The sequence below is a fragment of the Haliotis rubra genome, unplaced genomic scaffold (genome assembly GCF_003918875.1).
Source record: "Haliotis rubra isolate DU_JTF1 unplaced genomic scaffold, ASM391887v1 Scf113, whole genome shotgun sequence".
Taxonomy (NCBI): domain Eukaryota; kingdom Metazoa; phylum Mollusca; class Gastropoda; order Lepetellida; family Haliotidae; genus Haliotis; species Haliotis rubra.
Window position 1 is genome coordinate 2,079,696 of NW_025765037.1, and position 16,906 is coordinate 2,096,601.

The following is a 16,906-nucleotide window of genomic DNA, read 5'->3' on the forward strand; positions in this document are numbered from 1 at the left end:
AGATAATCTGTTCACTGAACCGTAAATGTTGTTGTTTTAGTACCATGACTTTGCGTCCTGGGGTAAAGCTGTGCTAACTAGAGCGGGTGGCATTTGAATACAGCTGTAGAACTGGACAAGCGGGTAAGAATGATTGCGAAATTGGATCGGACCACCTGCTACCTCACCCTCCTTGTGACCTTGTGTAAGGGTGCCTGAAAATTACGCAAGAAGAAAAGAGCGTGCACCCCTGTTACAAAATAACATAGAAAAACGATCGCCCTGGACTGACATAAATGAGAACTTGTCCCCAACCGTTACATGAAATAAATAGCCACTGGGTAATAACATACAAGTCAACGCTAAACATCTATACAGTGACCATAGTGAATACCCAATACCAACTGCGTGAATTCCTAATCGAAGTGTTTGTTTGTTATGGAGACGGAGCACGAGACTAGCAACAGAGTCCAGGTCTCACACCGGAAGTTTTCAAGGGAGTAGCGTGATGTATCAAGGCGAGGGCGGAGAGGCAGACGACACGCGAAAGGACCAGGCGATAGACGAGTACTATCGGGACTTAGACAACAACCCTCAGTCATCACTTCAAACTCCACAAGTCGTTCATCCTAGCACCAGCAATATGAGTGGACACGGCAGTGCTAAAGTAGAGCCGTTCTCGATTGACGCAGGTAAATACTATGTGGTAGAACGTATTCTCGCTTCATCCAAACGAGTGATACACCTTGTACTATTGAGGTGTCGTTCTGTTGTTTTTGTGCTATAACGTTTTGTGGCCTGGACTGCTGTTTTCATGGAGTTCATTAAGAGTAGATCAACCTGTATTGACTCCCTGTTTCTAGGGGCATCTATCTAGGGACGTATATGCTTGTGTCAGTTCACGGTGTGTGATGGGCATGAATCTAACTAGCTGACCTAGATGCGTGTTCCAATTAAGTGAATAGGTGAAATGGTGTGTGGATACAGGTCGTGTACGACTTGTCATGCACTTGTCCTTGTGTACGTTGTTGATCAGCGGATCGAGGTTAGGGTGTTGTTGAGCGTATTCAGTAGACTATTAGGGACAGTAAACTGTCCAGCGTTTGTAAACACAGAGAGAGAGAGAGAGAGAGATTGATTTGTAACTGCACATCAGAACAGCTTCCAAACATTATTCTTATTTGTTTCAGACAGTAATGAGGACACTGGGATCGGTTGCTGTGGATATGTCCTGTATGGCCTCTCCCTCTTCGTCATGCTCATCACCTTTCCCTTCTGCCTGTGTCTAGCCATTAAGGTGAGAATAGCGGCTGTACAAGGCCAACATCATTGTGGGGTAGTCAAATAGTAAATGCGTTCGTCGTCACGCGGAAGATCCGGGTTCGAATCCATACGTGGGATATAATGTGTGGTCCCGCCATGATATACCATGAATAATGCTGAAAGTATGATCACTCGTTAACGTCATTGTAGTGCAAGGCGCCACCATTAGCCCAGGGCCTAGTTCCACAGTCTGTAAACAAACCACACAATCAAGTGATCACGGACCATTCACACAGGAGTGCATCGAGTGATCTGTGTAGAAATTGGGGCGGTGGGGTAGCCTAGTGGTTAAAGCGTTGGCTCGTCACGCCGAAGGCCCGGGTTCGATTCCCCACATGGGCACAATGTGTTAAGCCCATTTCTGGTGTCCCCCGCCGTGATATTGCTGGAAAATTGCTCAAAGCGGCGTAAAACTAAACTCAGTCAGTCAGTCAGTGTGTAGAAATTACTAAACACTGATATACCAATAATGTAATGTAAAGTACTAAAAAAATAATATCAGTTTTTCGCCGCTTTTAGGAATATTCCAGCAATATCACGGTGGGTGACACCTGAAATGGGCTTCACACATTCTATCAATGTGGGGAATCAAACCCGGGTCTTCGGCGTGACGAGCGAACGCTACCCTACCTCCCCTCTTAGAAAAACGTTTGAGAGATATGATAGTGTTGTAGCATTATCGTAGGTACCTTTAACTTTGCTCATCGGATCGTTGTGTTATATATCAGACCGTTGCGACTTTGTTCCCGTGGATAAACACCACTACCTCATGATGTGGCATGTCACTTAGGTTATCAGATTGCCCTCGCATGAGGTGTAGGTGTTTTTTTCCTTTGCATCCGTTGTGATTGAAGGGAGGTTACTCTAAACGGGGAGGTTACTCTGGACAGTTGACAATGATTCAGGTATCCGGACATTTGTTTAACCGGACAATATTTAAGAAAACGCAAATGTCGGGATGGGCGAAAATTGAGTTAACTCTACAACAGTATAGCATGCCACTTGTTGTCATCAAGATGTGTCAGCACAACATACAAAAAACACCACTATAATGATTGCTTATATGAAATAGACCAGTAAAGATTCGGGTGTGAATGGATCTTCATCAACCCGTATCTTGCAAAAGGCGAGTAACCAGATCGGGTGGTCAGGCTCGCTTACTTGGTTGATGTACGAGCGTTTGTCATCGAATCCCAATTGCGTAGATCGATGCTTATGCTGTTGATCACTGGATTGCATGGTTCAGACTCGATTATTTACAGACCGCCGCCACATAGCTGGAAGATTCCTGAGTGTGGAGTATAACAACAAACAAATTATGAAAACTAATATGAACTATACTCGCCCAAAAAAGTTGATATTTTTGGTTACATTTCTTAAAGACAAATTCCGTATAAACTATGCCAAAATATTTTCAGGATCTCCTACCTTTTGGTTTAAATATTTTTGAAACAGTTTGAAATCGTATGTTCCACCATGCGATGTAGAGGCCTTGTGAAGGTTGTATTGAAAGCAGCTGGGCATCACCTGCATCAGCAGCGTCACCTGCAATTACGTGAGCACAACTACCTTGTTTGGATGATCATGGAAGGACGTCCGGATTCATTCACTGCAATTCCTTTTTTACGTTTATTGTTTAACGCCTCACTGAGCAATACTCCATCTATACGACTTCCATCTGAAGATTATGTAATCTCGCCATCCATGGTCTAGATTTTCGAAGCTCTCTTAGTCCTAAGATAGTCGTAAATTAATGTTAATGTATGGCACTTACGACTATCTTAGCGCTAAGAGAGCTTCGAAAATCGAGGCCCAGGTACCGATATCATGAACACCAATCTGCTCAATAGGGATACGGATGATCACTAGATTGTCTGGTCCAGATTCGATTATTTGCAGACCGACGCCATATAGCTGGAATATTGCTGAGTGCGGCGTAAAACTAAACTCACTCATGCAATAGGGATACGATGACATGCATCAAGGAGTCAGCGAATCGGAAATTGATCCCGATACAGTCCCTTCGACAAGCATGGGTGCATTAAGATCAATGCTAACCCGATCTTCACGGGTAGTTCGTGTACATTACACCGGTGGGTGCTGACCACTGAAGTTACAAATGCAATTGATTTCTCTGGTTGGCAACCAATGTGGATTATTGATGATGGACGACGGGATAGTAAATATTGATTTCCGTTTACAGGCGTATAGTGTGAATATATCTTTGTTTGGTATACAGAATTAATCAATAGTTATATGAATGTCGATCTGAATGAACCTGCGGGCAATTACAAGCAGAATAACTCTGCCGGTCACGTGAGAGCATGGGTCATAATGTGATCTTTAGTTGCCGATACAGGCATGGCGATGGAGTGTTTAGGTATCCCATATCAATTGTCCCTAAGTAAATATAAAAGAAGGAAAAGACGAAGAAGAAAGTTGTTTTATTAATGTGTCACACTTTGCAATTACAGTGGGATGGGAAACGGGATATGTAACGTATGGAAAGTCCTGGGCCTAGATTTTCGAAGCTCTCTTAGCGTTAAGATAGTCGTTAGTGACATACAGTCAGGGCTCCAGATAAGGGCCGTATCGGCGTATGTACGGATAATAAAATATGCACGATACGGTAGGAAATAATTTAGAAAACGTAGCAAATACGCACCACAGCAATGGTGTACAGTCTTAGAATCATTTACAAACGTATTTATCGGAAAAAGTATTGTTTTATTGTTCATTGACCTGTTTACACAAGAATCAATGTTCTGGTGCATACATGAAACGAAACACAAATTACTGATACTCCATTAATTTCCATTCAGTACTTTACATGTACACTTAAGGTTTTCCAGTACTCCTATATTAAACAAATAAGGAGTACGTACTCCTGATGTTGAAAACTTATCTGGAGCCCTGCATACATTAAGATTAACTTACGACTATCTTAGCTCTAAGAGAGGTTCGAAAATCTAGGCCCAGCCTCATAAGTTTATGATTACCAGACACAGATTTAGATAAAATAATCAAGTGATCAACAGCATGAGCATCGATCTTCGCAACTGGGATACGGTGGCATGTGTCAACCAGGTCAGCGAACCTGATCACCCGATCCCGTTAGTCTCCTCATACGACATGTATGGGTTGCTGAAGACCCATTCTAACCCGGATCTTCACGGGTCTAACAGGAAAGGGGTCAACGTTTGTACATAGTGAAGTATGAGTCGGTTAGATGTAGTGAGAAAAGGTCATTTATCATCAGGTAAAATAACTTTCGATTGGGTCCATATAGCATAGAAAGGGTTCAAACTGACTGATTTTATAGAAAACAGCATGCCTTAAATCAGAATAGTCTGGACAGACAATTAAAACATGTCATCCATCTTCAGTGGCAGCTAGATTGCAATGTTTACATATGCGATTCTGTTGCGGGGTTACGGGGTAGCGACCAAGTTCAGTCTGAAGAGAAAGGTCCCACATCGTGATTCAGCTGGGATACTCTGGTGTTCTCGTGGCCCAATACGTTTTACATATTTTTTTCTGTATATGCATCATTTTTTAAAGGCGACAGGCTCCTAGTTTATTACCAAGGCTTCATTGTATAATTCACAGGACTCTGGCGCCAGTTTGCCATACATTAACATTAACTTACTACTATCTTAGCGCTAAGAGAGTTTCGAAAATCTAGGCCCAGAGTCAAACAAACATTTATTAAACCAATTAAAACTAATAAAGTGGTCATTGATATCGATGTTATTGCGTGCAAATAGAGAAAATAGAATACGTGCAAATATATATGCATAATTACATCTGTGTGTATAAAGGGATCAATATCACGTAAATAGTACATATTGCGGTATGAGGTTACTATAACCTTGACACCACGTGACTACTACCCATCGGAATGTACCTTAACAGTACTGTCACGTGACTACTACCCTTCGTGATATAAGGTTTCCATAGCAACATAGTCTTTCCTTAAAAATATGGTATTTAATCAACGTAAATTTACGTAAGCATGATATCTATTTTTGCAAATCAAAGAAACGTTATACTCCGGAAAACGACAAAGACATTTTCAGTTCCATTGAACAATCCACTGATTGAGGACATTGAAGACGATCTTGTTATTTATCTGTGTGTGTTTTGTGGAGTGGTGACGGTCATTAGCCGCCATCTACTTCATGAGTAAATTTGCCAGGGATATCATGACAGTTCAGGAACTGATTGATTGGTGTTAATTAGAGGACTGATCAATCAGAACTCTTCTGAAGTGTCCACGTGTTCTGAAGCAGCTCGCCCCAAACACACAGCGACTGTACACAACGACAGGCTACCTACGATTGATGTCGGTTACTTCTGTAGTGGTAACCTATAGAGAACAATAGCTTCGTATCTGGTCATCGTTTAATGGAAGTCAACATATTGAACTAAATATGTGTTTTATGATATCATGTTACTAATATATCACAGAAAAGGATGATCAGTGTAAACTTTAAGAAAAATGCAAATATGTATCTAACCAATGTGTACGATCAAGGTCGGACGTGGCATTCAATCTCACCAAATTAACTGATTTTGTTCTTACTGTACTAAGTCTTAAAATATGCTATTGTATACTTTAGGTCTTATATTTTCATTTTATGGATTAAACTACGCAACTTCGTTGTCGTAATGTCAATATGATATATTGGGTATTAAAGTTGTGTTGTGCAAGCATAATGCATACTTTAATCCACATATATATTTTTCCGATCCGGAAATATACATCGGTAATAATATTTTCATCATGTAAAGTCATGCGTACAATAATCATATTTTTGTGGCTCAGTGAAGGCACATTATTATGAACCGCGGATGAATACAGTGTTTGAGTGATCCGCTCCATGGGTCACAGTGCCAATGATTGACAGCCATGTTTGTCTGCTGAAACACACAAACACCCATAATTGGAAACCTGATGAGCACATTCAGGCAATAATGTATTGATCTTGCGATGTATAGAATACTTAATATGTGGCCTTATTGGCATGTTTACCGGTCCGGTAACACCGTTCATCATATGATAAAATATACAAGATAATATACAATATAAGAGTATGTGTGCGTCTGAGTGGTGAATGAGTTTGTGAGTGCGAATGAATGAATGAATTCACTTTGAGTGAGTGAGTTTTACGCCGGTTTTAGCAATATCACGACAGGGGACACCAGAAATGGGCTTCACACATTGTACTCATGTGGGGAACTGAACCCGGGTCTTTGGCTTGACGAGCGAACGCTTTGACCACAAGGCTACCCAACCGCCCAAATGAATGAATGAATGAATTAGATCGGCACAGTCGAAAATATCGCTGCTTGTTTACGGCGTCCTGTAATCAACATATTCTCCATCACACCCAAGCAAGCATAAATAATTGGGGGACAGTATTTCAGTGTGGTGTATGTCATGGTGGTGCGACAGAACGGCACACTTAGATTTAGACACAGAATCAAAGAAATACTATGGTTATGACGATGTCAAAGGGACCACAAAATTTAGTTCGTTATAAGCATAGTTCGTTATAAGCATTTCGACGAACATAACCAGCTAAAACCCAGCATGTTCCATATACACGTAGTACCTTTTATGGACTGTACACAAATACGTAAGAATTAATTTCAATATTTTTTTGCTTTTATGGATAACTGCGAACTAAAACAATAACTGGTGTGTGTACACTGCATCCATCCATATGGGGATTTTACTTACAGGCGTTTCTAAGTCCATATGCGCATATATTTCTTACCGCTCATTTAATTATTAAGACGTAACTGCGGACAACATTCGATAAATCGATACCTGTGACGATGTTTAGCGCAATAATGAAGCAATAGCCCCTCCCTTACTGTTATCGATCAAGAATCAGTTGTCCTTTAGTGATCGTGAAAACACAAACGCAAACAAATTATCTTCCTTAGTCAATCAAATGCCATGGAATCACTTGAAATAATTAGGGGCGTCGGGTAGCCTAGTAGTTAAAGTGTTCGTTCGTCACACCAAAGACCCGGGTTCGATTCCCCACTGGGTACAATGTGCGAAGCCTATTTCTGGTGTCCCCCGCCATGATATTGCTGGAAAGTTGCTAAAGCGCGTAAAAACCAACTGGAGCGTACACATAATGTATTCTGATATGGCGCAAGGTCCTAGCCCGACGGTTATCGTAACTCCCGTTACTGTTGCTGGTGCGTACACATAATGTATTCTGATATGGCGCAAGGTCCTAGCCCGACGGTTATCGTAACTCCCGTTACTCAACGTAGACTTACGACAGTCGTAACTGTGGAACGGGTGACTTCTTGAGTAACCTTCTCAGAACAAAACAGGGTCTTGCAATGAGTGACTTAGTTAAACCAAACTTCTGTTGCAGGTGGTGCAAGAATACGAGAGGGCTGTTATATTTCGACTGGGTCGACTGGTACCCGGAGGTGCCAAGGGACCAGGTAAGCACAATTATATTATCTTCAAACTAACCCTTGAATATGTTTATTTGATTTGTTCGCCTTCGACGATATGATCACCCTGGGTCCTTCGCGTGATGAGCAAGATACTTACCAATCGTCTTGTTTGAAATAAGCAGCGTATTGGCTTACAACCTGCGTTGTGATCACCCGGTAACGAACCCAGTGCTTCCCAAGAAATCTACAAAGTCAAACAAAATGGTCATCACTCTACTTGTTATATGAGAGGGCATTTAGTTCAGATGAAACTGGGGCGGTGGGGTAGAGTGGTTAAAGCGTTGGCTCGTCACGCCGAAGACCCGGGTTCGAATCCCAACATGGGTACAATGTGTGAAGCCCATTTCTGGTGTCCCCCGCCGTGATGTCGCTGGAATATTGCTAAAAGCGGCGTAAAACCAAACTCAGTCAGTCAGTCAGATGAAACTGACAAAATGGCAGGCTTTTTCTGGATGTTAAAGTATATTCCATAAAGGAAGAAGAGTGAGTGAGTGAGTTTAGTTTTACGCCGCACTCCGCAATATCCCAGCAATATGGCGGCGGTCTGTAAATAATCGAGTCTGGACCAGACAATCCAGTGATCAACAGCATGAGCATCGATCTGCGCAATTGGGAACCGATGACATGTGTCAACCAAGTCAGCGAAACTGACCACCCGATCCCGTTAGTCGCCTCTTACCACAAGCATAGTCGCCTTTTATGGCAAGCACATGGGTTGCTGAAGACCTATTCTATCCCGGATCTTCACGGGTCAAAGGAAGAAGATGGATATGGATGATGATAACGTAGTACAAGCTTTTTATTGCCCCATTATATTTCAAGCCCGAGTTCATAAGGCATGGGTATGCTTCCTCGCTGAATCTTTGCTTGTCATGAGAAAAGGTGATACAACCATTCCCAATAGTCTGAATAACTATGTATATACGTTTACTATTTTCAAAACGAAATGTGGTTTATTTTCGTATAAAATAGAAAAATTAAAACTCGTACTTGCAAATGGTTCTGAGATCTTGAAAATATGAATTTACATTGACGAGTGTGTATGTACCTTGAAACAGATCGTATAACTTGATAATGATGATGATGATGATGATGATGATGATGATGATGATGATGATATTCTCTTGGTCAGGTATGTTCTTCATCGTCCCGTGCATGGATGCTTTCACCAAAGTGGACCTGAGAACCGTGTCTTTTGATGTGCCGCCCCAAGAGGTGAGTGTCATGCAGGCATTGTCAGCAATATTTCATTTTAACGGCGCTATGTAAATACATGTACTCACGTCTAGACTAGGGGTAAGAGTGCTAGACTTACACCATTACATACTGTCGGTCATGTTTATAGACCACCAAATTGTAGTCGGATGATAGAAACGAGGTGTCCTTGCGATCGAAGTAAGGGCAGTCTTTCAACGTAATTTGGTATAAGGTGAGGTGAAATTGGGTTTAACGTCGTGCTTGAGAATATTTCGCTCATATGACGACGTGCATGCGTGTGTATGTGTATGTGCGGCTGCTTGTACTAGCCCAGACTTAAGCTGGTTTTATAGTGCTAGCCCACTGAGATACCATGCCGCAGTGAAACATGAATACCCCACTCAGACACATTATACCGACCAGTCCTTGTTGTACCCATTAATGCCGAGCGCCAGGAAGGGACCAACAAGTACCATATTTTAACGTCTTTTGGTATGACGCGGTCGGGGATCGACCCACCAACTCCCTCTCTGTGGGCAGAACTTCTATCCGCTGGACCTTGTGACTTCTATCCGCTGGACAAGCCACAATGTTAAACGTCTCTCTCAGTATGGACTTTGTTAAACCTCTCTCACTCTATTTCAGGTATTGACGCGTGACTCTGTGACAGTAGCGGTAGACGCTGTGGTCTACTACCGTATCAGCAACGCCACCGCCTCCATCACCAACGTTGAAGACTCGAGCCGATCCACGAGGCTGTTAGCAGCCACAACACTCAGGAACGTCCTTGGGACCAAAAGTCTGAGCGAGATTTTGTCTGAGAGAGAGGGTATCAGTCACACCATGCAGGTAAGATGATTTAATGTTTGTCAGTCTGTCTTTCTGCCTCCCGGGGACGGTGGGGTAGCCCAGTGGTTAAAGCGTTCGCTCGTCACGAAAACCAGGGTTCGATTCCCCACATGGTTACAATGTGTGAAGCTCATTCCTGGTGTCCCCCGCAGTGCTATTGCTGAAATATTGCTAAAAGCGGGGTAAAACTCAACTCCCTCACTCACTCTTTAGCCTACCTGTCTGTTTGCCCAAACTGTGTTTCATGACATGTCCAAATTATGTTTTGTTTTTAAGCCGTGTAAACATTTTGAGGAGGAAAATCTTAGACCTGTGTTGGTTGAGGTATACATCAGTAATTCGGTAACAGTAACAATATAAGTTACTGTGTATGATCAAAAATATGGAAACAGTTTACTGGTTTGTGTCGCGATATGGCTGAAATATCGCGATGTAACGTTAAATGTTAACTCACTCACACTGATTTGTAAATACTCAGATGTTTTGTACCATTACCTGTGGATATTGTTTGAGGTGAAGTCAAATGGCGTTTAACTTGCGTATAATATAATTGTAGTTATATTGTGCGTGTTCGGGCTAATGCCAGTTTTATAGGGCTAGCCTACACAGTTTCCTGGCTCCCAGCTGACCAATCGTTGTTATATCCCCTTAAAGCCGGTTGACAGGCAGGGAAACAAGATGTACCATCTTTTAACTTCAGGGGCGGTGGGGTAGCCTAATGGTTAAAGCCTTCGCTTGTATTGCTGAAGACCCGGGTTCCATTTCCCACATAACTACAATGCGTGAAGCCCATTTCTGATGTTCCCTGCCTTGATGTTGCTGGAATATTGCTAAAAGCGGTTTGAAGACCAACTCACGCCTGCAAATAATGATATGACGTGAGGTCCTGGCCCGACACCCGTTGTTTAACGTAGACTTACGACAGTCGTAACTGTAAAATTGGTTTTTGGAACGAGCGATTTGATGTTGCTGGAATATTGCTAAAAGCGGCGTAAAACTACATTCACTCACTCTTTTAACTTCATATAAGCATGAAGACCGCCTCCGTGGTGTAGTGGTTAGAGCGTCAGCCCGGAGAGCGGAAGGTCGCGGGTTCGATCCCCGACCGCGTCATACCAAAAGACGTTAAAATATGGTACTTGTTGGTCACTGCCTGGCGCTCGGCATTAAGGGGTACAACAAGGACTGGTCAGCTCGGAGTCAGTATAATGTGTCTGAGTGGGGTATTCATGCTTCACTGCGGCATGGTATCTCAGTGGGCTAGCACTATAAAACCAACTTCAGTCTGGGCTGGGCTAGTACAAGCAGCCGCACATACACATACACACGCATGCACGTCGTCATATGAGCGAAATATTCTCAGGCACGACGTAAAACCCAATTACACCTCACCTCACCTCATATAAGCATGATGTGTGACATTCTCAGTTGTTATCATCTGTTCTTTCCACAGTCTTCCCTCGATGAAGCAACAGACCCATGGGGTGTGAAGGTGGAGAGAGTCGAAGTGTAAGTAGCATGCAGTAGATACCACACAAACACTGTGTGCTGCTTACTATCTATAATGATTTGTTACTGTAATCCCAGGTGTGTGACGGAGGTCTGTAAACTATCGAGTCAGACCAGTGATTTATATAATGAAAATTGATTCTAGACCATTGGAATACGATGAAATGCATCAACCCCGGTGCGAACCTGTTTCAAGCAAACAGGGATTGCTGAAAACCAATCTTTAGCCGGATCTTCACGGGGCCAAGTTGTATAATTTACGAAACGCAATGATGATGATGAAATAATGTGACAGCCCCGTGTTCCTCAAGCCGACGTCTTGCGGAATATGCTCAAGTGACTTTAACTCAGAAATAGTCGCGTTTTCTTTTCGTGTCATCTGCAAAATTATAGTGACAGCCACCCAGTGAGAATGTTTTGTGGTTTTGTCATGTGACTGAATTTTAAAGGGGCGGTTATGTATCCTAGTGGTTTAAGCGTTCGCTCGTCACGCTGAAGACCCGGGTTCGATTCCCAACATGGGTACAAAGCCCATTTCAGGTGTCCCTTCATGTTCTTCGATAAGAAATGCTTACAGATAACAGTTTCATGTGTGTACGAATATTTCTGAATTTGTCAGACGATATTCCAAAAGAAAGCTAATTAATTCCAAGATGGCTCCGTAACTCGTATTTACCGCTTCTTTCCATTTTCCAGTAAGGACGTGCGACTGCCACTCCAACTCCAGAGAGCAATGGCTGCCGAGGCGGAAGCAACACGTGATGCACGGGCAAAGGTAGGTAACTCTTTCATCGCATATGCTCGCCTCCTGTGAGATTCTCCTGTGATTATGCATCGGGTCAGAACAAAGAATTTTCTTTGTTCAAATAATGTTGGTGAAGATTTATTCATCCTATCATTTAAGGAACGTGCCAATGAAAACATTTTAATCCAGGGCTGTGCGATTTTAAGAAGAGATACGTATTATAGCCAACTTTCAAAGCTTGAAGGGGTGTCGGGGTAGTCTAGTGGTTAAAGCGTTCGCTCCACACGTTGAAGACCGATTCTATTACCTACATCTATACAATGTGTGAAGCCCGTTTCTTGTGTCCACCACCTTGATATTGCTAGAATATTGTTAAAAACGGCGTAAAACTAAACTCACTCACTCACTCATAGACAACATGGTATCAACGCCGAAAGTGTAATCCCAAAAATAACATGTTGTATAAGTATTTCGTCTAGGTGCAAGATAACAAACAATTATATCGTTATACCTTTATGCCAAAAGAAAACATTCTTAACGAAAATTGTATACTGAAAGAAATATATACGCTGAAGCGAACGTCTTTGTAACAGACCTTGACCTTCCGTGTTTCAGGTCATTGCCGCTGAAGGTGAACAAAAGGCTTCTCGGGCTCTGAAAGAAGCCGCTGATATCATCACCGAATCTCCCGCGGCTCTCCAGTTGCGTTATCTGCAGACCCTAAATTCCATCTCGGCAGAGAAGAATTCCACCATCATTTTCCCGCTGCCCATTGACCTTATGCAAGCGTTTATGAAGAAGTAGTTAGGGAAGCCAGCGCCATTTTAGGTTGCAGCAAACAAGCATAATAGAAGATGATTTCTTGTGTGTCACATACGCACGTCTGAGAAATTAATGGGTGGGTGGATGGGGGGTTAATCATTTTTATACCTGTTGAACTTGTATATATGCATTGGTTGTTTGCTGTGGATCCTGATGGCTGGTTTCATGGTTATTGTGTAAATAGTTGACCTTTTTACGCTTATTGATTACTGTTGTATCAACAACGCATAACCTATGGGTGATATAATCAGTATTGAGGCCAGTTTTGTACATTGCATTGTATATTATATAAGCTGACATATAATTATTTATACAGATTCTTTCTGCCTTACACGCTGTCTCTGCGATTCTGGGTACAATTGAGAGCCCCATTTCTGGTGTCACCCGCCGTGATATTGCTGGAATATTGCTAAAAGCGGAGTAAAACTAAACTCATTTATTCTACGATTCTACATAACCTTCACATGTATCAAAGAAACGTATCTGTTCATTATACTTGCTTTGTTGTTCGAGTCACGTTTCGCCTTCAACATGATGATGGTGATTGATACAGCTGCTGCTGCTGCTGCTGCTGCTGATGATGATGATGATGAAATTAACAACAATAATGTCTCTTTGTCACTTTCAGTACACGCACAGTTGTGTTGAAAGGATATATAAATCAGATGTTAACCTTTTCCACTCGTTTGTTATTTCGTTTTGTCTTGCATACCATGGGATATTAATCAATGAAAAGTGGGAATGTTTTGGGGTCCTTGTTTCGTTTGTATTTCTAGTTTTGCTGCTTATATGAATGCCCCAAAATCAAGATAAGCTTGCATTGTTACTTTCACCATATATATGCCCTATCTATGTGTTCCACTAAACAAGCATAACGCCCCGAGGTACAGAAATGTTGAAATTACGATCCCCATGAGGAGAAGATTGCATTAGAAACAGGTTAAAAAACACTGTTATCTCGAAGTAAATATTCACGAACATATTTCCTTGGATGCCATGCAAGATGCTACTTTGTGAATGAAACTCTTTTGTGTTGCCTGGATAGTGACAAAAACAAGGCCGATTTTAAAGAAACGTGCTTCAGAAACCAGGTCACAGGGATGTCACTAGACTAACAACTAGTCTCTGAAATGAACATATTTTACTGAGAAAAAGTTCATAGTAAAAAAAAATATTGAAAAGGAGCCCTGAGACTTTCCAGAAGCTGAGGAAATCTAGACTTACCACATTTTCTAGACTTGCGTGGGCTTTCTTGGATATATTTGCTTCAGGGTCTTTACGACAGACTAGGGTGTCACGGAAAGAGCAGGGAGTATTGCAGTTTCAGAGCTTGGATTGTCATCGGTGAGAGACCTTCGAAAACGATTCCGAGACTTGAGCGCCTTCAGTTGACCCAAAGAAAGGTCAAGGACAACGCACTGATTTATGATAGGGCGTAGTACAGACGGTAGATAGGTGCGATTAATCTGATCTTTCAATATAAGTTCAGGAATATGCTTCTCTTCTCACTGGACTGTTTTTTCTATACAAATCAACAGTTCAAAATTAACAAAGGGTAGTTTTTATTTATGTGGCATTACTTCAAAGCTGGTTTCAATGTTTTCTTATGCTTTACAAACCCGTTTAGCTTTTGCTTTGTTTAGCTATTTAATTGTGTGTACATAGTATTTACTCATCATCAAATTAGAAGGAGCGTCGGGGTAGCCTGGTGGTTAAAGCGTTCGCTCGCCACGCCGAGACCCGGGTTTGATTCCCCAAATGGGTACAATATGCGACGCCGATTTCTAGTGTGATATTGCTGAATGATTGCTCACTATACTAACTCACAATCGTATTTAAATTGTACATATGCCTTCATGAGCCAGATTACCATCACTCTCTTATCAGTAGTTCGTATTTTTATGTATTGTAAGTACATGTATATTGCGAGAGACAGAAATAAACTATTTATCTATGTTATCTCTCGGTCATATCTCCGTTGACGCACGCCGTGAGCAGCAGAAGCTTTTGTGACGCCTCTTTCGAGGGGTATGTTTGACTATCAGGCGTGACCTAGCACTCCGGTTCTCGTGATAATGACGAGACCCGACTACTACTCGCGAATCTGAATCCGTGACTGAACACGACAAGCAGCACAATGACACAAATGTAGCCCCCTAGCGGCCATAAATGTATACTCAAAAAAGGAAGTTAAGGACCACCTCAATTTTCAATATTAAAGTATTTAATAGCTCATATTATGATCCACATAATACTTAAATATTGAATATTGGGGTGGTCCTTACTTTTTTGGTTGAGTATATATGTGGAAATCATTTAAGTTCATATACGCAGCCGGGCGGTGGGGTAGCCTAGTGGTTAAAGCGTTGGCTCGTCACGCCGAAGACCCGGGTTCGAATCCCCACATGGGCACAATGTGTGAAGCCCATTTCTGGTGTCCCCCGCCGTCAGTCAGTCATATACGCAGCCGAAGTTATCCAGGATATCCACCTTCTGACGGACACTGGCAGTATCGCCTATGAAGAAACCACTGGTCTACACGCAGCATTAGTAACTGTGTTGTTAGTGAGATTTCGCATTGAACAGTATAGTGTGAATTAATATCAAAATCGAATCTTTCACTTTGATACGACCCCTCTTATCACACACACAGAGGTATTGGGCAATACAATCTGGTCATCGCATTGCGTCCGACTTAACATGGTTGAACTGTATTACAGTAAAACACTAAACATTCGCGGGTACTCTTGAATCTGTGTGTTAATCATTTAACGACGCCTTCATGATTATATCTCAAATATTATTTATTTTATTTCTTTGTGATTTTACAGTGCTATGAAACTTCACATTTTACCGACACACTGAAAATACATGATTAATGATAATATTATTGAACATATTAAGCTTAAGGATTACGTTCTGGCTGTGCCCTGTAATAAACAAGACATCTTCAAAGGAGGGACAGTTAGCATATGCGCAATGGGACAACAAAGGGACATAACTCTTCATTACGGTATATACTGCACAGAAGCGTATATAGTAGGTTACACAAAACCAAATATTTTCCCATTCACATTTATAGTAACGTTCTATTTTTAAGAAAACAAACAAACTAAGCCATTTAGAGCTGTTACAGGTACAGGTGTGCATAATCTGGCCTTAAAGAAGCAATAAACATAAACTCATTCAAAAATACTCGCCTCTTTCCGTGATCTACAAGAAGTAGAGACCAAATTGTCTCGCCTATGTTTAAATGAACTTTCAGGAATAGGTGTGTGGGTGCGTGTGCGCGTGCGCGCGCTTGTGCGTGCGCACGCCCCTGCACCTCTGGATCCGCCTATGCAGTGGTTAAGGTCATGCATGAGTTTTTAACTGAACGGCTCATTCCTGGTGTTCCCTGCCTTAGTATTGCAGATACTAATGTTAAATCAATGATACTCACCCTAACGGTTTCCAGGACTTTGGCTGTCATAAACCAGTGATTGACTTGAAAGTTTGCAGCGATGGAATAAGGTGTTTATTTTACAATGTCTCAATAAACGGTAGTAAAATCCTAAGGTTTATCACAATATTAACATAAAACTACCCTGATAAAAATTAGGAACACCGATATACAACAGATCCAGTCCTATCATTTCAAACCAGGCTACAGACCACCTTACTCTGGATCATGGGGATTTACAGTACCTATGTTTCCAGCATGAACGCGGGGAGAAAATAATTTTACACTGTCACTAATGATATATACAGCCAGTATATGTCATGTAAGCGACAAAACCCTTTCCACATACATAAGAAATCTCTGCCAAAAGCAGAGTCGATTGTACAGTTGGTACTTTATCATGAACAGATATTTGTTTCAGCAGTATTACAGCTGTGCGATGTTGTTTGTAAACAAATCGGGTCTGAACCAGACAACCCAGTGGTTGTCATCATGACAGAGCATGTGTTTATGAATCACTATGAAATATTGATGATACCAGGTGTTCG

General features: G+C 41.8%; 1 protein-coding gene across 1 annotated transcript; it reads left to right on the top strand.

The window, feature by feature from the left end:
- The first annotated feature begins 117 nt into the window (after window positions 1-117).
- On the top strand, window positions 118-14,875 carry LOC124291544 (band 7 protein AGAP004871-like). The gene is made up of 8 exons (XM_046728564.1): window positions 118-671; window positions 1,170-1,276; window positions 7,707-7,779; window positions 8,927-9,009; window positions 9,637-9,840; window positions 11,294-11,349; window positions 12,046-12,124; window positions 12,710-14,875. Exons 1-8 carry the CDS (start codon window positions 488-490, stop codon window positions 12,896-12,898), a joined length of 975 nt encoding a protein of 324 aa, XP_046584520.1. The 5' UTR covers window positions 118-487; the 3' UTR covers window positions 12,899-14,875.
- Window positions 14,876-16,906: the final 2,031 nt, after the last annotated feature.

Bases quoted from the DNA above. Each gene is read 5' to 3' on its own strand.
- LOC124291544 (XM_046728564.1), top strand. From the start codon at position 488: ATGTATCAAGGCGAGGGCGGAGAGGCAGACGACACGCGAAAGGACCAG. The intron at 672-1,169 runs GTAAATACTATG...TATTTGTTTCAG, and splicing joins GCCGTTCTCGATTGACGCAG to ACAGTAATGAGGACACTGGG. The intron at 9,841-11,293 runs GTAAGATGATTT...TTCTTTCCACAG, and splicing joins GTATCAGTCACACCATGCAG to TCTTCCCTCGATGAAGCAAC.